This window comes from Medicago sativa, chromosome 6 (assembly GCF_051527215.1).
Source record: "Medicago sativa cultivar Bolivia chromosome 6, Bolivia_mono, whole genome shotgun sequence".
Lineage (NCBI taxonomy): Eukaryota > Viridiplantae > Streptophyta > Magnoliopsida > Fabales > Fabaceae > Medicago > Medicago sativa.
The window spans coordinates 44,193,849-44,219,235 of record NC_140754.1 but is presented as its reverse complement, the minus strand read 5'-3'; the positions used below and the strand labels follow the sequence as shown (position 1 = coordinate 44,219,235).

The 25,387-nt window shown below is 33.0% G+C and overlaps 5 protein-coding genes across 5 annotated transcripts; 2 read left to right on the top strand and 3 right to left on the bottom strand.

Moving 5' to 3' along the window:
- Window positions 1-9,735: 9,735 nt before the first annotated feature.
- On the bottom strand, window positions 9,736-12,164 carry LOC146915377 (uncharacterized). Its single transcript, XM_085721339.1, has 3 exons — window positions 11,203-12,164; window positions 10,982-11,098; window positions 9,736-10,336 (listed from the first exon to the last, which is right to left on the bottom strand). Exons 1-3 carry the CDS (start codon window positions 12,162-12,164, stop codon window positions 9,736-9,738), a joined length of 1,680 nt encoding a protein of 559 aa, XP_085577465.1.
- Window positions 12,165-14,001: 1,837 nt separating this feature from the next.
- LOC146915376 (uncharacterized) lies at window positions 14,002-14,631 on the top strand. Its single transcript, XM_085721338.1, has one exon. It carries the CDS (start codon window positions 14,002-14,004, stop codon window positions 14,629-14,631), a length of 630 nt encoding a protein of 209 aa, XP_085577464.1.
- A 1,585-nt stretch (window positions 14,632-16,216) lies between these two features.
- On the bottom strand, window positions 16,217-18,642 carry LOC146915375 (uncharacterized). The gene is made up of 2 exons (XM_085721336.1): window positions 17,681-18,642; window positions 16,217-16,814 (listed from the first exon to the last, which is right to left on the bottom strand). Exons 1-2 carry the CDS (start codon window positions 18,640-18,642, stop codon window positions 16,217-16,219), a joined length of 1,560 nt encoding a protein of 519 aa, XP_085577462.1.
- Window positions 18,643-20,509: 1,867 nt separating this feature from the next.
- On the top strand, window positions 20,510-21,139 carry LOC146915374 (uncharacterized). Its single transcript, XM_085721335.1, has one exon. The coding sequence runs from the start codon at window positions 20,510-20,512 to the stop codon at window positions 21,137-21,139; it is 630 nt and encodes a 209-aa protein (XP_085577461.1).
- Window positions 21,140-22,725: 1,586 nt separating this feature from the next.
- Window positions 22,726-25,147, bottom strand: LOC146915373 (uncharacterized). The gene is made up of 2 exons (XM_085721334.1): window positions 24,189-25,147; window positions 22,726-23,323 (listed from the first exon to the last, which is right to left on the bottom strand). The coding sequence occupies exons 1-2, from the start codon at window positions 25,145-25,147 to the stop codon at window positions 22,726-22,728; spliced, it is 1,557 nt and encodes a 518-aa protein (XP_085577460.1).
- Window positions 25,148-25,387: the final 240 nt, after the last annotated feature.

The window sequence follows — 25,387 nt, the reverse complement described above, 5'->3', positions numbered from 1 at the left end:
TATTGAAACGATCATGAAACCCTAAAAAAATTCCACGTATGAGTGAAAAACAAATGAATCACCTTCAAAACCGAATGTAATTGTAGAAACAATAACCATAACTAAATAGCTCACCGAATATTCAATTGGAGCAAACGTAGTGAATTTGGCACAAAATAACTCACCCAATTAGGGGTGTAACGGTTCGGTTTGGATTGATTTTCAGTCAAAAAAATGTCTGAACCGATGAAATCTTCATCGGTTCGGATTGGTTCGGTTTTCACTGTTTTTCAAAAAAGAAACCGAACCAAACTAATTGGTTTGGTTCGGTTTGGATTGGTTCGGTTGATCGGTTTGTTTAATAATACAATTAAAAAAAAATCATATTCTCACAAAAATATTTCATAGAACTTTGTATAATTGTATTTCGTATTTTGTTTTTTCAGGTTCTCTATTTTTCAAACAACTTTTCATAACTAACCTTACTCAATATTTCATACATATGATCCAAAATTCATTCATCCATTATTCTTTAAAAACAACTTCATCAAACTTAAATATTTCAATCATCCATGATACATTCATCAACAAACACAAAAATTCCAAAAAGCACATCCTAAAATTAAAACATAGTCAAAATAACAAATCAATGGCATAAACATGATAAAACTAACCAAGAGATAAACGATCGCAGCGGTGGCCGGGGGTGATGAACAATTGGTTTGGTGTGGTTGATGGCTAGGGTTTATTTTTTAGTAGAAATGAAAGAGTCTGACTGATGAGATGAGATGAAGATAATGATGAGAGAAAGTGAATGGATTTAAAAAGTATTTTATGTTAGACTTTAATTTTGGGATTAACCATAAGTTTGTGTGAGGTAGGATAATATTAGTAAAATAAGGAGTGGGGTTATCATCGGATTTGGTTCATCGGTTTCATGGATCTCGAAATGAAAAACCATGAACCAAACCAAACTAGATCGGTTTTGATTGGTTTGGATCGGTTTCAAACCGAACCAAACAATGTCGGATATTTTTTCGGCCTGGTTCGGTTTGGATTTTCGGTTTCGTTGGTTTAGTCCAAACCGCTTACACCCCTACACCCAATAGCTTGTGTAATTCAAAGCAATTAATTAACGTGCAAGAAGAATGAAACAAGTTATTTTATAGTATAATTGCAAGGAAGAAGCCTGACGGCCATGCTGGTTGCTAAAAACCCTAGCAGCTCTTCCCATTCCTTCAACTGATCTTCATTCAAAATTATAGTAAACCTTCCATACATTTCATCTATGGTTTCAATTTCTTTAATTTCGAATAATTCAAATCTTCGTACACCAATATCAATTTTTATTTAGTTTACATGGCTGGTTCCTTCATGATGAGTTTTTAAGGTATCCCTGATTTCTTTGAAAGTTTTGCATTCATGTGTTCTATCACATTCTTCTCTTATCAAAGCCATGGTTAAAAATAATTTAGCTTTAAAATTTAATAAAATGTGTTTACCTTCCTCTTGTGACCAGTCTTCTTGTTTTTTGATATTTAGATCTTCATCATATGGAGTATAGTTTCCACCTTCGACTATATACCACATATGATTATCTTGTGATTGTAAAAAGTTCCATTTTTCCTTTCCAATAATAGTAATCGGCTCCCTCAAAGAGAGGTGGTCTGCTAGCGGAACCTCCTTCGGACATGAATTTTACTCTAGACATTTTTGCTCTTTTCTGGATCTTTTTCCTCGTACACTGTTAAGTGCTCAAACCTTAGAGGCAGTGCTCTGATGCCAATTGAAGTAAAATATTTTCACAAGAAAGGGGGGTTTGAATTGTGAACTGTAAAAAATTTACTTATCAAAATTTCTCCAATTTATAATTCACGATTAGTTTGTTACTTAATAAATAATAACAATAACAATTGTGAAGTGTGTGAATATGAACAAATAAAATAAGGAGAGAGAAGAAAAAACACACAAGAGTTTATCCTGATTAACCCAAACTAGGCTACTTCCAGTCCCCACACAAGTGTGAGATTATCCAGTGGGTAGTTGAGTTATAACTTAACCTCAACTCCTTTTGTCTTCTTGATCTTTCTTACAAACAAGTAATTTTACCCTTGCTAGATCTTCCTGATCTTTCTTACAAACGAGTGATTTTACCCTTACTTTTACACACTCGTTTTCAACAAGCTTTACAACCCAATAAGAAATAAATTCTTACTTGAACCAAATGGAAATAATTGAGTTTCACTAAAAAAGCTCAAAACAAAATAGCAATTTTTAGAAATCTAAAAATGAGGAACAAAAAGAGAGTTTTGGAGTATTTGATATTTTAGTGCTTTTGCTTCTCAAAATTCAGTGTCTTTCTTATGCCATAGGCGTGTGTATTTATATACTTGTGAGAGCTTCATGCCTTAATTGAAAATGAGTAAATAGGCAATTACCCCCCTGAAATTGTAAGTTTCGTCAATTACCCCCCTGAAATGAAAAAAACTTCAATTACCCCATGAAATTGCACAATGTTAATCAATTTACTCACTCCGTCAAATTCTTCTGTTAGTTAACATGACTTTTTGCAAATACCCCCTACAGTTTTGCACTTATGTGCAAAATGCCCCCGAACTTGAAAATCTATATATTTTTTCCATATACTTGACTCAAAAGATATTAAAGGCAAACAATTAACCGTTAGCTTTAAGAAAGATTGCAAATTGGAGATTGGAGACACTTATTGCTTTGAGTTGATTGATGAGAAAAAAAAATTGTTTCTAAAGTATCATTAAAAGAAAGAACTAATGAGCTTTTTGAAATGTTATGTTTAGCTGTGCTATGTTATTTTGATACTTTGTAATTTTGTTAATGCCAGCATCTATGTTATATGAATTCTCAATACTATCATGTCAAACTTTGGACACTTGTAATGTTTAGTTTGCTATTATATGTGATTCTCTTTTCAATGCATATGCATTCTTTCAATTATACATGATGAGAGATAATTTGCATATGGATGAGAACATTGACCATTGTGTTTAGCTATGTTTTCAAGCAATTTTGAGTGAAAAAAAATATTGGAAGTGTTTTTTACTAATAATATTTGGCTCTCTTTTCATGCATATGGAGTTTTCATTCACTTCCATAACTTTCAATCGAAGGATTTGGTATATATAATCCCAAGGTTTCTTGTTGATAAGTGCAGGAAGCTTTATGCTTAATGTAGGAATTCTTTAAACTTGACTTTGGGACCAAATACTTGAATTCTGTAAAATTAAAATGATATGTTGATTGTTGATGAAGGATCACATGAAAAAAATTAAAAGTTAAACAACATCAAGTTATAAATGAAAAGCAAGTATAAGAAAAAAATATATAAATTTTCAAGTTCAAGAGGCATTTTGCGTGCAAAACTTCAGGGGATATTTGCAAAACGTCATATTGACTAACATAAAAATTTGACAGAGGGGGTAAATTGATTAACGTTGTGCAATTTCAGGAGGATAATTGAAGTTTTGTTAATGTCAGAAGGTAATTGACGAAACTTACAATTTCAGTGGTGTAATTGCCTATTTACTCAATTGAAAATACAAAGCTTTGCTGCCTTTTGTCAGTGCCTTGCATTATAGGGTTTAGGGTTTAGGGAGCCAATAGCAAGCTAGCAGCTTCTCTTGTTATTTTCACGTGTGTCAAGCTTAAGGCATAACAACTATTGATGACTCATTTACTTCCACGTTTAGCTTTCACTCTATGACCCAACCAATGGAAAGCTAGCCACTTTTTCTTTTCTTTGTCCATTTACGGAAGCCATGATTTGTCCGTACTTTCTTTTCTTCTATTGATTGGATAGGAAGTAAAAATCATTTGCTTTGTATACCATGCATGCCAAACGTGTGTTGCATCACATTCGTTGGTCCATTTATTGTTGTGAGCCTTTGATATTTTTTCTTGACAAATGATATTTGTACAGCCAATTTGCAACAATTTTTTGACAACTTTATCTGTCATACTCACATTATGTTTTTATTCTCTCTCTTTTCTCTCTCTATTATTTTTGACCAATAAAAATAAAGGAAATGGAAGTTGTCTTGGAAGTTGTTATTAGAGATATATAGTTTAGTTACAATTAGTACTAGTCCTATTAGTATATATAGTTGTAACCTCCCCATAAGTGGGTTAACTTTCTCATTTGCAATATTCATTTTTCCATCAATACAAAGAGTTGGTTAAGCTTTTCTCTCCTTCATCCATGGATACCATGTTTCATAACATGGTATCAGAGCAAGATTGGTATCCACCTTGAATAATATTTTCCGCTGCATTTTCTCGAGAAAATCTAATTTTCTCACATCAGTTTCACTTTCCTTTTCTTGTTCCTTTTTCGTTCATTTTTCTCCCTGATTCAATTTCTTTCTATGAGTCTTTGATTCGATTTCACCTTCTTAATTCTTTTCTGATCAATTTTCGTTTTGCTTTCAGTAAACTCTATTTCCTCTTTTCTAATCGATTCGATTCTTGATAATATCGTTTTCCCCAAATCCTAGGGTTAACGATTAAAATTCGATTTCGATTCATTTTCTTGATTTTACATTCAGACTCGTTTTCATTTTCTTTGCTCTCGATCGGTTTCGCTTTGGTTACCGATCCGTCTCATAATCACTTCTCTGTGATTCCCTTGTTTCAGTTTTTCATTTCCGATTGCGTTTCTGTCTGTGACTCAATTTCAGTGGTTTGAAGATCTCTTTCCAGTTGTGATTCTATTGTCGGTTGAGACTTTGTTGAAAGTTTTGATAACTACTGTTTTACGCCTCAACTTCAATAGCTATTAACCTCAATATCAGAGTTTCATTTTTTGACATATACAAGCTTTTGCTCAGAAGTTATTTGTTCAACTGTTATTTGATGAAGCTACTTGTTCACATCACTTTTGTTCTTCGCAATACTTGAGGATTTCAGATTGATGCAATTTTTGAGATTTGTCTATGAAGCCTATCAAATTTCTTTGATGATTTGGAGTTATCAGTTCAGATGTGTGGAGCTTCGTGCATTGCTTTGAATTTCCACATCTTCATTCATATGCTCACAAGGTGTTTGTGACAAGTTTTCAAACACTGTCAGTTTCAATCACAAGATGCTTTGGACCAAAGACTCTTTGCAAATTCTGCATTGAGAGCAGTCAACTTGATAGATAGTTCTCACTGTTTCGATGACGAATTGTCGCACATGTCTGCTTCTTCTCACAACTGCTCAAGGTATCTGTGTATTGTGCAAAACATTATAAGGTTTGATTTCTAACAACTGTTTGATGGCTTCTGAACGACGGTTGACTTTGGATTCTTGAAGTTTCGTTTACTTGAGATTCATATTGACTCAGAAATTGTTTCTGCCTCATCATTCACTGGTTGTTTTGAGATTTAAGTTTGGTTCAAGGCCATGAGTTATGAATGTGATTCTGTTTTGATCCTGGATCGTAAGTTTTCTCCGATTTTGTTGGTGTTGCTTTGTCTCTGCTTCATTCATCTTTGGGATTTGACTGCATAAGGTTTCCACTACAGTTTTGGGGATTATGATTGCAGATAGAGTTTTTCTTGATAAACCTTGCTACATGTACTCTAGAATGTTGAAGGATTTCTCACTACAGGTGTAAGGAGTATCTTTACAGTTAGTGACAAACTCCCTCATATGGTTTGATGAAGCCTTGGCATATTATTTGTGGTTGCATATTCTGCAAGTTTGGATGATATTCTGTCATGAGAATGAGTGGAGATTGCTTCCTTATTTTTTCTACAATCATGTTCTATGAAGTTTTTTTTTGGGCTATATGGTTTACCATCTTTGATGCTGGAGGTACTGCATCTGCTGCATGGTTTGTATTTTGAGTTGCAGAATTGTTCTAACCAATCTTTACTATCTGTGTGTTGCCATTGCTTATGGTTGGTCTTTGGTGACGCTTATGTGTGCTATTGTTGATTGCATTATGCAAGTGGCAACACCCTTTGAAGAGCAAACTTGGTTGTCAAATTTTGGGCAGTCCTTTAATGGTTGCATTTGGCTCTTTTATTGTCTCGGCTCGGCATAGGAGGGCATCACTTTTATCTTTGGAAGATTGGTCTTGTTGCTTCATGGTACTTTTGGTGTGAAGTTTGTTCAACATATGACCTCCTTCCATTGTTGACTATGGCTCTTCCTTGCATTTGGTTTTTTTTCTTGTCTCGGCTCGGCATCGGAGGGCATCACTTTTATCTTTGGAACCTTGGTCTTGTATATGACCTCCTTCCATTGTAGACTATGGCCCTTCCTTGCACTTCTTTTTGGATATCATCATTGATTTTTGGATATCCTTGTATTTCTTGTCTTGTGCTTCTATCTTGAGTGATTGAACACTCTTGATGGTTAAGCGTTGTGCCTTAATTGGCTTTGTTGATATTGGCTTCTACCGGATGGTGGTTAAGCGTTGCTTTGATGCTTCTTCCTTCAGTTGGTTCAACCTTGAGTTGTGGTTGCTTCTTGTTGGATAAGCACTTGTTTGATGACTTTGGTTTTTAGCCGATGTGTTTCTGGCATCTTTTCTTGTATTTTCATTTGCTTGATGTATTTCCTTGTATTTTCTCATTTCAAGTTGGAAGTGTTTTGAGCACCTTCCAACTTGAGGGGGACTATTAGAGATATATAGTTTACTTACAATTAGTACTAGTCCTATTAGTATATATAGTTGTAACCTCCCCATAAGTGGGTTAACTTTCTCATTTGCAATATTCATTTTTCCATCAATACAAAGAGTTGGTTAAGCTTTTCTCTCCTTCATCCATGGATACCATGTTTCATAACAGTTGTCATCAATGGTTGTTCATATATAATTACTCTTTTTTCATTGTGTACGTGTGACAGGGTTATGTCCTTTAGAAAAAATAATTATTGTGAGCCTATGATATTTTTCCTGTGACTAAAAAACACTCACACATATATGTTAAATACAAATAATCAAAATTCATTATAAAATATAATTTAAATATGTTTCTCATCTTTAAAACTTTAAATAGAGATTTTAGAATTTTATCTCAACAGTAATGTGATTTTGAATTTTTTGTTTTGTGACTTTAATACTCCCTCCGTCCCTATATATAAATACCCTTTGCCTCTAATAAAAGAGTGCTTAATTAGGTATAGGGACGGAGGGAGTATTAAATTGTGTAACATATATTCAAATGATGAATTTATTTTCATTTAATTTCCTCATGTTTTCAAGCATTGTTTTATGCGATTCTTCTTTAGAGGTCAAACAAAATAAACTTCATTTTTTTTTATTGAAATTGGTATTATGAAAAAATGAACCCAACAAAAAAAAAGGGAAACAACATAAGATAGAATGAAGTATGATGATGACACTTACTCAAAATATCACTAGCCACAAACATATTTATGTATTGTACTCGGAAGTTCTCATTTTCTATGTATGTGATTGAAGAATCATATTTTTTACAAATTTAACGACACTTTCTCTCAATCACAAACGATTGTACGAGTTGTTACCAATAAACGGATTTATGAGTTAATGAGCACATACTGCAGTTTGCCATGTATCATACTGTTTGCAAGGCATGTTTTCCACTTGTGCGACAAATCAGCATAACATTTGTGTTTGTTACAAGTTTACCAAATTTATTCCTATGAATAAAATTCTTTGGAACATAAAGATGAGAATTTTATTCCAAAGTATTTAGAAAAAAGATGTTTGTTTAACATCATAATATTCCCGGGAACCATAAAAATAAGGATTATAATAGGTAATTACACATGAAATTATTCTCATCTTCATGGGAACTTTATTCCCACCCTTTTCTTTGGGAAAATTTTTCTATTCCCAGGAACGTTTTATGCCCGGGAATAAAATATAGTAAACTTGTAACAAACATAGGCATGCATATTTCTATCGTTTTATTCCCAGGAATCTACAAATATAACTTGAAACAAACGCACCCTTCCAATCAGTAAATGGGGTTTTACGTATCTATCTAATATAAATTTAAAATATATTGCTAACATTTAATTACAATTTGAGTAATAAAAATGATAAATGATAAAGATTTAATCTAACATATGATTTTAAGGAGAAATCTAACATATATGAGTTTCAAAGGCAATAAATTAATTTTATTTAAAAAAAGAGTTTTAAACAGAAATGAAGTTATATATTTAGATGATGAATTCAAGGTTCATTTTTTCATAAATTTTTTATTTAAGGAATTTTTTTCATAGAATACAATATAAATTTTGTCCATTTTCATTTATTTTTATCATGTTTTCAAGGACGGTTTTCAGGGAATCTTCTCTAGAGGTCAAACAAAATAAACTTCCCTTCTTTATTGCATTTGGTATTTTGTCAAAAAGGAACCGAAGTGTATTAAAATGTCACTCACAACTCTTTAGTTTTTCAAATAATATCAACCTTTCCCTCAAAAATAAAAAAAAATTCAACCTTGCTTCACCGTAACAATGTTAAAATACCGTTAGAAGAAAAAAAAAAGAAAAAACTATTGTTAGAAGAACAAGATAAAAATAAAAAAAATAAAAAAAAAAACCTTTAAGAGTATCCTTCTTGTACACAACTTTCCATTCATATAATTTTCGAGAACTAAAATTTGTTTATTTACGGCATGTTTTGTTCCTGAAAGAGTAGTGTTGCTCACAAAATGTTGATGACAATACTAAATTTCTTTAGGCGATGATACAACCCCTTTTACTTGAGCCTTTGATCTAAATTTTAATACCTATTTTTATTCATTATTATCCCATATGGATCGAATTAATCTAAATCAATTCGACCAAATTATTACTATGAAAATATTCAAATTTAACTGATCTAAATGTGATTTTATATATATATATATATATAGGAAAATCAAATAAACTTTGGTCAATCATTAAATGTGAATGATTTTTGTTTTTTAAAAACAACACATTTTTTACAACTTCCATTTGCTTCAGCATGAAGGTTTTTTAATCTTTATAGGATTTACAAGTGCCAACATTGTGGTTTTACAAAAACTGTTTCAAATGACAACTTCTTTCACATATGTAATCCCTTTTCAAAAAATACGTAAAAATGATAAAAGCTCATTCAGAAAAAGCGTCTAACATATCCAGTTAAGGCAAAGATGATGAAAGATGTTGTTCACCCAAACCTGTGTAAATGCGGATGTCGAAGGGGAAAGGTCGAAAAAATTTACACCGTAGAAGGTTGTTGGTTTATTGAGAAGTGCTAGCTACACCTTCTTTTTAACAAATTCTTTAATATTCACTCTTTTATTGGCTAAAATCAATACAAATATATGCTTTTTTTTTTAGGAATATGCTTATTTTTTTAAAAATACAATCACATTCAGAATTAACTTTTCAGCTAAATTTCCACATTTTCACATCACACAGTTTATAACCTGCAAAATTCGTTTTTAAATAAGATAAAAAATTATTGGATATAAAACCCAAATTAATGTAATTATATAATATTTATTTGAGAATACACATATAAAAGGTAATACAAGTTAAACCTATATATGATTTTTAATGCTCTTTTTTAATGTGTAGAATATTGCAAAGAACAAGGATTATTAATATATTGCTCAATTTTTCAAAAGAGAAAAAATTAATAAAGGGTGATCTGTAGAGAGAAAAATTAATAATGTGTAGAAAAATTATTGAATCATATACTATTTGAGGATGCTTCATAACTAAATCGGATCAAATCAGGAAAGCTCTTTCAATTAGACCCAACTAAGGAAATAGAAAACCATCATTGAGGTGGTCAAAATCCAATAAGAAATCCTCTGACATATCAGTCATGCTTGGTATCATAATTTCTTCATCGTCATCAGAGTTTCCAATAAGTTTGTTTCCTGAAGGAAGGATTTGTGATTCACCGGAGTAATCATGGGCATTGCTACTCATTGGCTCATCAGATTGTAGCATCGTCACATCATATGAAAACAAGTTTTCAACATTAGGAGATGATTCAATTTCTCTAGCAGCAGGTAAATGGGTCTCTATAAGTTCAGTTTCTGAATAAGGGATTTCTGATTGACTAAGGAGAACTTGAATATTCTTGCTCTCTGGATGATCGACATGCATCATTGTCACATTTTGAGAACCCAGCTTTGAAATGTTTGGTGACGACTTGAAATTTCCAACAGCGGGTAATCTAGTCTTTGATGACTTGTTCTGGGAGGTCCCACCAATAGAGTTCCATTTACCTGCTGGTTTTTCATGGTTGTGTGCTCCAACAAACGTCACAACAAAAGTGTCCTCTTTGGTGTCACTTTTTTGTACTAGTTTTTTTGCTGAACAATCTTTAGAACTGCTACATTTAAAGTAGCTCCTGAAAAATCATTCATAGATTGTTTTCTATATCAAACACCTCTAAATCGTATCACTTTAATAGCTAAAATCATATACTAAAAATATATGTGTATTTGGTCAAGTTTTACATAAATGTCACAACCCAACTCCCTCCCTGAAATGAGTGATATATTTGTTCAGGAATAAGGATTAATATGAATATTCAGGAACTAATTTTAAGATAAATAAATTTTATGGGAACAAAAACAAACAACAAGTAGAAAAAATAAAAAGGTGTTATATTTGCAATGAATAAAAGTAACAATCAAAACTTTTACATGGATTAGACGAAGAAAGTGATCCATTTTGTACTTAAACCAAAAATACATTAATTTTGATATTACATAGAATATTGAAAATAAAACTCATTTTATAACATATTTTTTATTTTTTAAATATGTTACGCATTTTTTAGAATAGAGTACTAATTTATTATGTTTTTGAAATTGAAACACAAACAAAACCTAGGTTAAGACCACAATTAGTGCAATGGCAAGGATGGTAATGCTAGAGACCACTATTTAAAACCCAAGGTATCATGTTTGTATTAGATCACATAATTATTGTTTTTATTATGAAATAAAACAAGAATACGTAAAAGTTAGATTTTTGAATGTGAAAAGACCTTGGATGTGGGGACCCGCTAATGTTTTTTTGTCCATATTTTGTCCACGACCACCAATCTTCTGAAAGCTTGTTTGTTCTCACATGGCATTCCAAAGTTACCTTGTTGTTAATTTTTCTGTAAGATAAGAAAGATAAATCATTTAAATGTTTCGATTATTAAAATGCATTAAGATTGATCTATAATAAAAATAATTTCAATAAAAATAATAAATGATTTACCCGATTCTTGAATTATGTTTTGCTTTTTGTGAATCTGAATTTGGTAAAATCCTAGATCTGGTGTTGGGTAATTGAATTTGTGATTGATTGAGCTTTCTTGGGGGTTGTTGTGGAACAAATGAATAGTTGTATGCATGATCAAACACTTGACTGTTATTGTTTGGTTGAATTTGTTGTTGTTTGATGAGTATTGCATAATCTGAAATGGTAGGATATTGACTGGTTCCATGAACACTAGTGATGATGTTAGTCAAGTTGGTGGTGGAGCTAGGGCTAATAGGTCCAGTAGTGGTCGGAGTGAAAAAAGTTGTTGTGGGGTTAGCGAAGGTGTTGGTAGTGGTCATGGGAGTCGGTCTAGTTGGGGTGCAAGGAGTAGTGAGGGTACGAGGATTGAAATTATTGGTAGGCGTGGGGTTAACAGGATTTTTGTTGAATATAAATTTATTTAGCTCGTGCCCATTTGATTGCATTTCTTGTTGTTCGATAAGTGTTGGACAATCAAAAAACGTGGGTTTTTTATTGAAAGCATGAGCACTAGTGTTAGTGATTGTACCAAATGTTATGTGGTCGGGAATAGTGGTGGTTGAAGGGGTTTGGATAATAGTGATTGGGGATGAAGTGGTTGTTGTAATGAAGGTTGGGATAGTGGTGGTAGTTGGGATGGGGGCATGGAGAGAGGTGGTGGGATTGGAATTGATTTTCAATTTGTCTAGATCTATGAAATCATTTTGTTTAAGTGGGGAAAAAGGAACAGGGTTATTGTCTTGGGCAAGGCTAAAACCATCGAAGTACAATGGTGGAATATTTTGAGGTGATATGACATTATTGGTGGTGGAGGTGGTGGTGATAGTGGTTGGTGTTTGAGATGGAGATGGGGTTTCAATAAAAGAGGCGGGGTTAGTAAAGGTTTTAGCCTTGTTGCTATTGACAAAGGAAAAGAGATCCCATTTGTCAATGTCCATTGGAGAAAAGGGTATAGATTTTTGATTATTTTCACAATTGAAGAAAATTGGTTCTAAGTGCTTATGTTTGGGCTTAATATATGTGAAGGGGTATACAATGTATAAACTTCAGGCAGATCATGTAACGACAGGCACAAAAAATAATGGCATTGACTTTTAGGATGTACCAAACAAAAAGGGTTAAGATATTTTGAGAGAGAGAGAGAGAGAGAGAGAGAGAGAAATAGAGAGAGAGAGAGAGAGAGAGTAGAGGGGGAAGTAATTTGATAATGGGACATGACCAAGTTAAAAATATAATTAATACTTCCTCCGTCTCAAACTATGTGTCCTCTTTCCTAATTTTCTTTGTCAACACAATATTTATTATTCTTTTCCATTAACATACCCTTATTTATAGCATTTCAACCTTTCTATAATTATTTCATTAACTATAATTAATATGGGTGTTTTAAAAAATGATACATATTTTACCATTGAAGTCAACATTATTAATCATTTACTTAATAACCGTGTAAAACTCAAATGAAACACCTAATATGAGACGGAGAGAGTAACAATTTATAAGAAAGAAAAAAAAATTAATGAAAAAAATATAGAGAGGGGATCAATATATTCAACAGCAATTATAAAAGCTAAACTTCTTTGTTTCATTATTTTATTTGTTTTCTAAATCATTTATTATTACTATTATATTATTACTATTATTTTATTATATTATTACAATTATTATATTCTATCCTCACATTTTCAACGATTTTTTTCACGGGTTCTTCTCTAAGGGTAAAAAAAACCACTTGCATTTTTCATTGACTTTGATCATATATCAAAAACATACATTCAATGTCACACGTTCTCAATCTCAAACGTATATATGAACCAATGGGCACTTAGTTTAGTTTTTAAAGAATTATGAATTAATATATTATATTATACTTCTAGAAGTACCATTTTTTATAAACTAAAAATCAATTTTTATTATTAAATAAATATTTGATGCACAAAATATTTTTTTACAATTACTAATAAAATAAATTGTTAATTCATATACTTTCAAACCATTGGTAATTGATATATTTTATTATTTTTTACAATTACTAACAAAGGAAATTGTTAATTCATATACTTTCAAAACATTCGTAATTGATATATTTTAATATGAGTTTTTAACGAATTACTTTTAAGGTCTTGTAAACAAAAAAATTTATAAGCAGAGTAAAAATCAAAATAAAATATAATTTGTATGCATAATGATAATATAGAATTCCTTCAAAAAAAAGATAATATAGAATTGTTTTACACATATATTCCACCAGTCATCACCTTAAATTTTTTAAAATAGCTTTGCACGCATAATATTTCGATCATATTTTGTCATCACTGTTTCGCTATTGGGCACAATGTCTCCACTTGTCGATGGTTACATCCCCAACCACCAAAGGACAGGAATGATCGAGGGAAACAAATTATTATTGCCGAGGCAGCACCCCCTAAACCATCTCGGAAGAACAATGATGTGGGTGCTTCCACTTCAGCGAATGGAAGCACTTAGACGAGGGTTCCGATTCCGATTGCTTCAACAGTTACTACCACTCAGAGGGTACCGGTTTCTGCTACTCCTACATCTTTGGATTCGACTTCACTGGCCATTCCGACTCCTATTCCTTCCCCTGCATTGAATTCTAATTCACAGGTGGGGCAAGTTTCTTTTATTACTTTAACAATAGCTACTTCTCAGACGGACGTCCCTGTGTCCATGACGTCTTTGTCATCCAACTCTTTCAGCTTTCCATTACACAATGTGTTTGACAGAATCTCTCCTGAGGAGTTGCCACGTGTTATGCCATTGTTAGAGGTTGTTTCCCTTGTTGCACAAGATGACGTGCATCCAGAGAAAGCAGAGCGGTTGCATCAGACATCGCGGGAGGAGTTGGAGAACCCCGCATTGGATGATGTCACTGTTACACTTTCTGAAGATGTAGAAAACAATCGTTCGAGCCCTCAGAAGATGGTGGAGAGTCCCAAGGGTTTCCACGAGCTTGTACCACATTCATCCCCTGATGAGCACAATGAGCACAATGAAGTGCATGAGGTGTCTGTAGAATCAGTTCAAGTTCAGTCGGATATTGTTGTTGAGCACATTGACGTGCATTCTGGGTCAGGCCATTCCTTGGTGTCACCTGTGATTGTAGAGCGGTCTCTTGCTGTAAGTGCTAGCATGCCCACGACAATTCAAGAGGAGCAAGTGTTTGCCGAGTTACAACAACAAGAAGTACATCCCAGCAAGAATATTCAGCACGGTCTAGATTTGTGGGCCAGAGTTCGAGAATATGATGAAAGATCATCTGCGGAAGACTTAACACCGGTCCTAACAAGGAAGGACAAACAAAAAATTAAATTACAACAAGTCTTAGCAAAGCAGCCTACTAAAACCCGTTCTCGGAGTGGTAATCATCTGACTACTCCATGAATTCTATTGGAAGGTTAGAGGTATCGATAATTCTAATACTCAATTTGCTTTAAAGAATTTATATATGTCTCATAAACCTTTTCTTTCGGGATAGATATGGTTTACCTACTACAGATTTCCTTAATCTGTTTTTTGGTTGTTTTTGTTTTCTGCTTTTTTTTTTCCTTTCTGTTTTCTTTTGAGGGTTTTGGCCTAGTCCCCCCTCCTTTGTAAATATTTTTTCCCTTTTTTAATAAAATCTCTAGAGTTTGGCGACACAGGATAGAGGTTTCTCGGGATGCAAACCTAGTTGGAATGTCGATGTTGCCTCTTGATGCATGTCCTCTCTCCTTGCTTATAAAAAAATACTGTAAATATAAATGACAAATAAAGTTGCGTAAAATTCAATTAAAACAATCTATTATAGTAAAAAAAAGTGTTGTGCATTATTAAACAAACAAAATACGACAATCTAATAGAATTATTCGAATAACTGCCAAAAATTGACATAGGTTGTATGGTAACACAAAAATGATAAAGTATACTAACGAATAAAATTATACGCTCAAAACCCATATCAATAGTTTGATTAAAAAAATTACAAAAAAAAAACCTAACTTGAAATAAAAATTCAACCATCGTTTTCCATTAATAGGCTCAACTTTCACACGAACCAACTTATGTGCTTTAGTGGCAGATGCCTCTCCAATTTGAACAACAATAACTTCAGTAGAATCTACATTGTTAGATGACCTCTTCACACCGGAATTGCTAGTTAGAGTGTCGACCATGTTAATATTGCTGAAAGAATTGCCACACCCACAAAGGTTCCTGTAAAAACAAAAAAACTCATCTACACCTAAGCGCACAAATTTTTAGTAAAATCCTTACCAATTAATAGGCTCAACTTTCACACGAACCAACTTGTGTAAATGTGGATGTGGAAGGGGAGAGGTGGAAAAATTTTACACCGTAGAAGATGCAATGCTTCAAGAACTACTTCCTTTGTAATAGATGTTAGGATATGGGAGAAATGGTTCAAATAACACAACAAATAAAGGGTGTTGGTTTATTGAGAAGTGCTAGCGACACCTTCTTTCTAACACATTCTTTAATATTCACTCTTTTATTGGCTAAAATCAATATAAATATATGCTAATTTTTTTAACAGTACAAACACATTCAGAATTAACTTTTCAGTTAAATTTCCACATATTCACATCACACAGTTTATAACCTGCAAAATTCGTCTTTAAATAAGATAAAACATTATTGGATATAAAACCAAAGTTAATGTTATTATATAATATTAATATTTATTTGAGAATAAACATATAAAAGGTAATACAAGTTAAAGTATATATGATTTTTAATGCTTTTTTTAATGTGTAGAATATTGCACATAACAAGGATTACTAATTGCTCAATTTTTCAAAAGAGAAAAAAATTAATGAAGGGTGATTTGTAGAGAGAAAAGTGAGCAATTAATAATTTATATTTTGTGCAACATTGCACCCATTAGAAAAATTATTGAATCATATACTATTTAGGGATGCTTCATAACTAAATCGGATCAAATCAGGAAAGCTCTTTCAATTAGACCCAACTAAGGAAATAGAAAACCATCATTGAGGTGGTCAAAATCCAATAAGAAATCCTCTGACATATCAGTCATGCTTGGTATCATAATTTCTTCATCGTCATCAGAGTTTCCAATAAGTTTGTTTCCTGAAGGAAGGATTTGTGATTCACCGGAGTAATCATGGGCATTGCTACTCATTGGCTCATCAGATTGTAGCATCGTCACATCATATGAAAACAAGTTTTCAACATTAGGAGATGATTCAATTTCTCTAGCAGCGGGTAAATGGGTCTCTATAAGTTCAGTTTCTGAAGGGATTTCTGATTGACTAGGGAGAACTTGAATATCCCTGCTCTCTGGATGATCGACATGCATCATCGTCACATTTTGAGAACCCGGCTTTGAAATGTTTGGTGACGACCTGAAATTTCCAACAGCGGGTAATCTAGTCTTTGATGACTTGTTCTGGGAGGTCCCACCAATAGAGTTCCATTTACCTGTTGGTTTTTCATGGTTGTGTGCTCCAACAAACGTCACAACAAAAGTGTCCTCTTCGGTGTCACTTTTTTGTACTAGTTTTTTTGCTGAACAATCTTTAGAACTGCTACATTTAAAGTAGCTCCTGAAAAATCATTCATAGATTGTTTTCTATATCAAACACCTCTAAATCGTATCACTTTAATAGCTAAAATCATATACTAAAAATATATATTTATTTGGTCAAGTTTTACATAAATGTCACAACCCAACTCCCTCCCTGAAATGAGTGATATATTTGTTCAGGAATAAGGATTAATATGAATATTCAGGAACTAATTTTAAGATAAATAAATTTTATGGGAACAAAAACAAACAACAAGTAGAAAAAATAAAAAGGTGTTATATTTGCAATGAATAAAAGTAACAATCAAAACTTTTACATGGATTAGACGAAGAAAGTGATCCATTTTGTACTTAAACCAAAAATACATTAATTTTGATATTACATAGAATATTGAAAATGACACTCATTTTATAACATATTTTTTATTTTTTAAATATGTTACGCATTTTTTAGAATAGAGTACTAATTTATTATGTTTTTGAAATTGAAACACAAACAAAACCTAGGTTAAGAACACAATTAGTGCAATGGCAAGGATGGTAATGCTAGAGACCACTATTTAAAACCCAAGGTATCATGTTTGTATTAGATCACATAATTATTGTTTTTATTATGAAATAAAACAAGAATACGTAAAAGTTAGATTTTTGAATGTGAAAAGACCTTGGATGTGGGGACCCGCTAATGTTTTTTTGTCCATATTTTGTCCACGACCACCAATCTTCTAAAAGCTTGTTTGTTCTCACATGGCATTCCAAAGTTACCTTGTTGTTAATTTTTCTGTAAGATAAGAAAGATAAATCATTTAAATGTTTCGATTATTAAAATGCATTAAGATTGATCTATAATAAAAATAATTTCAATAAAAATAATAAATGATTTACCCGATTCTTGAATTATGTTTTGCTTTTTTTGAATCTGAATTTGGTAAAATCCTAGATCTGGTGTTGGGTAATTGAATTTGTGATTGATTGAGCTTTCTTGGGGGTTGTTGTGGAACAAATGAATAGTTGTATGCATGATCAAACACTTGACTGTTATTGTTTGGTTGAATTTGTTGTTGTTTGATGAGTATTGCATAATCTGAAATGGTAGGATATTGACTGGTTCCATGAACACTAGTGATGATGTTAGTCAAGTTGGTGGTGGAGCTAGGGCTAATAGGTCCAGTAGTGGTCGGAGTGAAAAAAGTTGTTGTGGGGTTAGCGAAGGTGTTGGTAGTGGTCATGGGAGTCGGTCTAGTTGGGGTGCAAGGAGTAGTGAGGGTACGAGGATTGAAATTATTGGTAGGCGTGGGGTTAACAGGATTTTTGTTGAATATAAATTTATTTAGCTCGTGCCCATTTGATTGCATTTCTTGTTGTTCGATAAGTGTTGGACAATCAAAAAACGTGGGTTTTTTATTGAAAGCATGAGCACTAGTGTTAGTGATTGTACCAAATGTTATGTGGTCGGGAATAGTGGTGGTTGAAGGGGTTTGGATAATAGTGATTGGGGATGAAGTGGTTGTTGTAATGAAGGTTGGGATAGTGGTGGTAGTTGGGATGGGGGCATGGAGAGAGGTGGTGGGATTGGAATTGATTTTCAATTTGTCTAGATCTATGAAATCATTTTGTTTAAGTGGGGAAAAAGGAACAGGGTTATTGTCTTGGGCAAGGCTAAAACCATCGAAGTACAATGGTGGAATATTTTGAGGTGATATGACATTATTGGTGGTGGAGGTGGTGGTGATAGTGGTTGGTGTTTGAGATGGAGATGGGGTTTCAATAAAAGAGGCGGGGTTAGTAAAGGTTTTAGCCTTGTTGCTATTGACAAAGGAAAAGAGATCCCATTTGTCAATGTCCATTGGAGAAAAGGGTATAGATTTTTGATTATTTTCACAATTGAAGAAAATTGGTTCTAAGTGCTTATGTTTGGGCTTAATATATGTGAAGGGGTATACAATGTATAAACTTCAGGCAGATCATGTAACGACAGGCACAAAAAATAATGGCATTGACTTTTAGGATGTACCAAACAAAAAGGGTTAAGATATTTTGAGAGAGAGAGAGAGAGAGAGAGAGAAATAGAGAGAGAGAGAGAGAGAGAGAGAGAGTAGAGGGGGAAGTAATTTGATAATGGGACATGACCAAGTTAAAAATATAATTAATACTTCCTCCGTCTCAAACTATGTGTCCTCTTTCCTAATTTTCTTTGTCTCAAGTTATTGACTCTTTCATAATACCAACACAATATTTATTATTCTTTTCCATTAACATACCCTTATTTATAGCATTTCAACCTTTCTATAATTATTTCATTAACTATAATTAATATGGGTGTTTTAAAAAATGATACATATTTTACCATTGAAGTCAACATTATTAATCATTTACTTAATAACCGTGTAAAACTCAAATGAAACACCTAATATGAGACGGAGAGAGTAACAATTTATAAGAAAGAAAAAAAAAATTAATGAAAAAAATATAGAGAGGGGATCAATATATTCAACAGCAATTATAAAAGCTAAACTTCTTTGTTTCATTATTTTATTTGTTTTCTAAATCATTTATTATTACTATTATATTATTACTATTATTTTATTATATTATTACAATTATTATATTCTATCCTCACATTTTCAACGATTTTTTTCACGGGTTCTTCTCTAAGGGTAAAAAAAACCACTTGCATTTTTCATTGACTTTGGTCATATATCAAAAACATACATTCAATGTCACACGTTCTCAATCTCAAACGTATATATGAACCAATGGGCACTTAGTTTAGTTTTTAAAGAATTATGAATTAATATATTATATTATACTTCTAGAAGTACCATTTTTTATAAACTAAAAATCAATTTTTATTATTAAATAAATATTTGATGCACAAAATATTTTTTTACAATTACTAATAAAATAAATTGTTAATTCATATACTTTCAAACCATTGGTAATTGATATATTTTATTATTTTTTACAATTACTAACAAAGGAAATTGTTAATTCATATACTTTCAAAACATTCGTAATTGATATATTTTAATATGAGTTTTTAACGAATTACTTTTAAGGTCTTGTAAACAAAAAAATTTATAAGCAGAGTAAAAATCAAAATAAAATATAATTTGTATGCATAATGATAATATAGAATTCCTTCAAAAAAAAGATAATATAGAATTGTTTTACACATATATTCCACCAGTCATCACCTTAAATTTTTTAAAATAGCTTTGCACGCATAATATTTCGATCATATTTTGTCATCACTGTTTCGCTATTGGGCACAATGTCTCCACTTGTCGATGGTTACATCCCCAACCACCAAAGGACAAGAATGATCGAGGGAAACAAATTATTATTGCCGAGGCAGCACCCCCTAAACCATCTCGGAAGAACAATGATGTGGGTGCTTCCACTTCAGCGAATGGAAGCACTTAGACGAGGGTTCCGATTCCGATTGCTTCAACAGTTACTACCACTCAGAGGGTACCGGTTTCTGCTACTCCTACATCTTTGGTTTCGACTTCACTGGCCATTCCGACTCCTATTCCTTCCCCTGCATTGAATTCTAATTCACAGGTGGGGCAAGTTTCTTTTATTACTTTAACAATAGCTACTTCTCAGACGGACGTCCCTGTGTCCATGACGTCTTTGTCATCCAACTCTTTCAGCTTTCCATTACACAATGTGTTTGACAGAATCTCTCCTGAGGAGTTGCCACGTGTTATGCCATTGTTAGAGGTTGTTTCCCTTGTTGCACAAGATGACGTGCATCCAGAGAAAGCAGAGCGGTTGCATCAGACATCGCGGGAGGAGTTGGAGAACCCCGCATTGGATGATGTCACTGTTACACTTTCTGAAGATGTAGAAAACAATCGTTCGAGCCCTCAGAAGATGGTGGAGAGTCCCAAGGGTTTCCACGAGCTTGTACCACATTCATCCCCTGATGAGCACAATGAGCACAATGAAGTGCATGAGGTGTCTGTAGAATCAGTTCAAGTTCAGTCGGATATTGTTGTTGAGCACATTGACGTGCATTCTGGGTCAGGCCATTCCTTGGTGTCACCTGTGATTGTAGAGCGGTCTCTTGCTGTAAGTGCTAGCATGCCCACGACAATTCAAGAGGAGCAAGTGTTTGCCGAGTTACAACAACAAGAAGTACATCCCAGCAAGAATATTCAGCACGGTCTAGATTTGTGGGCCAGAGTTCGAGAATATGATGAAAGATCATCTGCGGAAGACTTAACACCGGTCCTAACAAGGAAGGACAAACAAAAAATTAAATTACAACAAGTCTTAGCAAAGCAGCCTACTAAAACCCGTTCTCGGAGTGGTAATCATCTGACTACTCCATGAATTCTATTGGAAGGTTAGAGGTATCGATAATTCTAATACTCAATTTGCTTTAAAGAATTTATATATGTCTCATAAACCTTTTCTTTCGGGATAGATATGGTTTACCTACTACAGATTTCCTTAATCTGTTTTTTGGTTGTTTTTGTTTTCTGCTTTTTTTTTCCTTTCTGTTTTCTTTTGAGGGTTTTGGCCTAGTCCCCCCTCCTTTGTAAATATTTTTTCCCTTTTTTAATAAAATCTCTAGAGTTTGGCGACATAGGATAGAGGTTTCTCGGGATGCAAACCTAGTTGGAATGTCGATGTTGCCTCTTGATGCATGTCCTCTCTCCTTGCTTATAAAAAAAATACTGTAAATATAAATGACAAATAAAGTTGCGTAAAATTCAATTAAAACAATCTATTATAGTAAAAAAAAGTGTTGTGCATTATTAAACAAACAAAATACGACAATCTAATAGAATTATTCGAATAACTGCCAAAAATTGACATAGGTTGTATGGTAACACAAAAATGATAAAGTATACTAACGAATAAAATTATACGCTCAAAACCCATATCAATAGTTTGATTAAAAAAATTACAAAAAAAAAAACCTAACTTGAAATAAAAATTCAACCATCGTTTTCCATTAATAGGCTCAACTTTCACACGAGCCAACTTATGTGCTTTAGTGGCAGATGCCTCTCCAATTTGAACAACAATAACTTCAGTAGAATCTACATTGTTAGATGACCTCTTCACACCGGAATTGCTAGTTAGAGTGTCGACCATGTTAATATTGCTGAAAGAATTGCCACACCCACAAAGGTTCCTGTAAAAACAAAAAAACTCATCTACACCTAAGCGCACAAATTTTTAGTAAAATCCTTACCAATTAATAGGCTCAACTTTCACACGAACCAACTTGTGTAAATGTGGATGTGGAAGGGGAGAGGTGGAAAAATTTTACACCGTAGAAGATGCAATGCTTCAAGAACTACTTCCTTTGTAATAGATGTTAGGATATGGGAGAAATGGTTCAAATAACACAACAAATAAAGGGTGTTGGTTTATTGAGAAGTGCTAGCGACACCTTCTTTCTAACACATTCTTTAATATTCACTCTTTTATTGGCTAAAATCAATATAAATATATGCTAATTTTTTTAACAGTACAAACACATTCAGAATTAACTTTTCAGTTAAATTTCCACATATTCACATCACACAGTTTATAACCTGCAAAATTCGTCTTTAAATAAGATAAAACATTATTGGATATAAAACCAAAGTTAATGTTATTATATAATATTAATATTTATTTGAGAATAAACATATAAAAGGTAATACAAGTTAAAGTATATATGATTTTTAATGCTTTTTTTAATGTGTAGAATATTGCACATAACAAGGATTACTAATTGCTCAATTTTTCAAAAGAGAAAAAAATTAATGAAGGGTGATTTGTAGAGAGAAAAGTGAGCAATTAATAATTTATATTTTGTGCAACATTGCACCCATTAGAAAAATTATTGAATCATTTACTATTTAGGGATGCTTCATAACTAAATCGGATCAAATCAGGAAAGCTCTTTCAATTAGACCCAACTAAGGAAATAGAAAACCATCATTGAGGTGGTCAAAATCCAATAAGAAATCCTCTGACATATCAGTCATGCTTGGTATCATAATTTCTTCATCGTCATCAGAGTTTCCAATAAGTTTGTTTCCTGAAGGAAGGATTTGTGATTCACCGGAGTAATCATGGGCATTGCTACTCATTGGCTCATCAGATTGTAGCATCGTCACATCATATGAAAACAAGTTTTCAACATTAGGAGATGATTCAATTTCTCTAGCAGCGGGTAAATGGGTCTCTATAAGTTCAGTTTCTGAAGGGATTTCTGATTGACTAGGGAGAACTTGAATATCCCTGCTCTCTGGATGATCGACATGCATCATCGTCACATTTTGAGAACCCGGCTTTGAAATGTTTGGTGACGACCTGAAATTTCCAACAGCGGGTAATCTAGTCTTTGATGACTTGTTCTGGGAGGTCCCACCAATAGAGTTCCATTTACCTGTTGGTTTTTCATGGTTGTGTGCTCCAACAAACGTCACAACAAAAGTGTCCTCTTCGGTGTCACTTTTTTGTACTAGTTTTTTTGCTGAACAATCTTTAGAACTGCTACATTTAAAGTAGCTCCTGAAAAATCATTCATAGATTGTTTTCTATATCAAACACCTCTAAATCGTATCACTTTAATAGCTAAAATCATATACTAAAAATATATGTTTATTTGGTCAAGTTTTACATAAATGTCACAACCCAACTCCCTCCCTGAAATGAGTGATATATTTGTTCAGGAATAAGGATTAATATGAATATTCAGGAACTAATTTTAAGATAAATAAATTTTATGGGAACAAAAACAAACAACAAGTAGAAAAAATAAAAAGGTGTTATATTTGCAATGAATAAAAGTAACAATCAAAACTTTTACATGGATTAGACGAAGAAAGTGATCCATTTTGTACTTAAACCAAAAATACATTAATTTTGATATTACATAGAATATTGAAAATGACACTCATTTTATAACATATTTTTTATTTTTTAAATATGTTACGCATTTTTTAGAATAGAGTACTAATTTATTATGTTTTTGAAATTGAAACACAAACAAAACCTAGGTTAAGAACACAATTAGTGCAATGGCAAGGATGGTAATGCTAGAGACCACTATTTAAAACCCAAGGTATCATGTTTGTATTAGATCACATAATTATTGTTTTTATTATGAAATAAAACAAGAATACGTAAAAGTTAGATTTTTGAATGTGAAAAGACCTTGGATGTGGGGACCCGCTAATGTTTTTTTGTCCATATTTTGTCCACGACCACCAATCTTCTGAAAGCTTGTTTGTTCTCACATGGCATTCCAAAGTTACCTTGTTGTTAATTTTTCTGTAAGATAAGAAAGATAAATCATTTAAATGTTTCGATTATTAAAATGCATTAAGATTGATTTATAATAAAAATAATTTTAAAAAAATAATAAATGATTTACCTGATTCTTGAATTATGTTTTGCTTTTTGTGAATCTGAATTAGGTAAAATCCTAGATCTGGTGTTGGGTAATTGAATTTGTGATTGATTGAGCTTTCTTGGGGGTTGTTGTGGAACAAATGAATAGTTGTATGCATGATCAAACACTTGACTGTTATTGTTTGGTTGAATTTGTTGTTGTTTGATGAGTATTGCATAATCTGAAATGGTAGGATATTGACTGGTTCCACGAACACTAGTGATAATGTTAGTCAAGTTGGTGGTGGTGCTAGGGCTAATAGGTCCAATGGTGGTCGGGGTGAAAAAAGTTGATGTGGGGTTAGCGAAGGCGTTGGTAGTGGTCATGGGGGTAAGTCTAGTTGGGGTGCAAGGAGTAGTGAGGGTGGGAGTATTGAAATTATTGGTAGGCATGGGGTTAACGGGATTTTTGTCGAATATAAATTTATTTAGCTCGTGCCCATTTGATTGCATTTCTTGTTGTTCGATAAGTGTTTGACAATCAAAAAAGGTGGGTTTTTTATTGAAACCATGAGCACTAGTGTTAGTAATTGTACCAAATGTTATGTGGTCGGGAATAGTGGTGGTCGAAGGGGTTTGGATAATAGTGATTGGGGATGAAGTGGTTGTAATGAGGGTTGGGATAGTGGTAGTAGTTGGGATGGGGGCTTGGAGAGAGGTGGTGGGATTGGAATTGATTTTCAATTTGTCTAGATCTATGAAATCATTTTGTTTAAGTGGGGAAAAAGGAACAGGGTTATTGTCTTGGGCAAGGCTAAAACCATCAACGTACAATGGTGGGATATTTTGAGGAGATATGACATTATTGGTGGTGGAGGTGGTGGTGACAGTGGTTGGTGTTTGAGATGGAGATGGGGTTTCAATAAAAGAGGCGGGGTTGGTAAAGGTTGTAGCCTTGTTGCTATTGACAAAGGAAAAGAGATCCCAATCGTCAATGTCCATTGGAGAAAAGGGTATAGATTTTTGGTTGTTTTCACAATTGAAGAAAATTGGTTCTAAGTGCTTATGTTTGGGCTTAATATATGTAAAGGGGTATACAATGTATAAACTTCAGGGAGATCATGTAACTACGGGCGCAAAAAATAATGGCATTGACTTTTAGGATGTACCAAACAAAAAGGGTTAAGAAATTTTGAGAGAGAGATAGTTGAGGGCGAAAAAAAAAAGTAATTGTTGTTGAAA

Bases quoted from the DNA above. Each gene is read 5' to 3' on its own strand.
- LOC146915374 (XM_085721335.1), top strand. From the start codon at position 20,510: ATGCCATTGTTAGAGGTTGTTTCCCTTGTTGCACAAGATGACGTGCAT.
- LOC146915373 (XM_085721334.1), bottom strand. From the start codon at position 25,147: ATGGACATTGACGATTGGGATCTCTTTTCCTTTGTCAATAGCAACAAG. The intron at 23,324-24,188 runs GTAAATCATTTA...ATGATTTTTCAG, and splicing joins AAACATAATTCAAGAATCAG to GAGCTACTTTAAATGTAGCA.
- LOC146915376 (XM_085721338.1), top strand. From the start codon at position 14,002: ATGCCATTGTTAGAGGTTGTTTCCCTTGTTGCACAAGATGACGTGCAT.
- LOC146915375 (XM_085721336.1), bottom strand. From the start codon at position 18,642: ATGGACATTGACAAATGGGATCTCTTTTCCTTTGTCAATAGCAACAAG. The intron at 16,815-17,680 runs GTAAATCATTTA...ATGATTTTTCAG, and splicing joins AAACATAATTCAAGAATCGG to GAGCTACTTTAAATGTAGCA.
- LOC146915377 (XM_085721339.1), bottom strand. From the start codon at position 12,164: ATGGACATTGACAAATGGGATCTCTTTTCCTTTGTCAATAGCAACAAG. The intron at 11,099-11,202 runs GTAAATCATTTA...CTTATCTTACAG, and splicing joins AAACATAATTCAAGAATCGG to AAAAATTAACAACAAGGTAA. The intron at 10,337-10,981 runs GTCTTTTCACAT...ATGATTTTTCAG, and splicing joins AGCGGGTCCCCACATCCAAG to GAGCTACTTTAAATGTAGCA.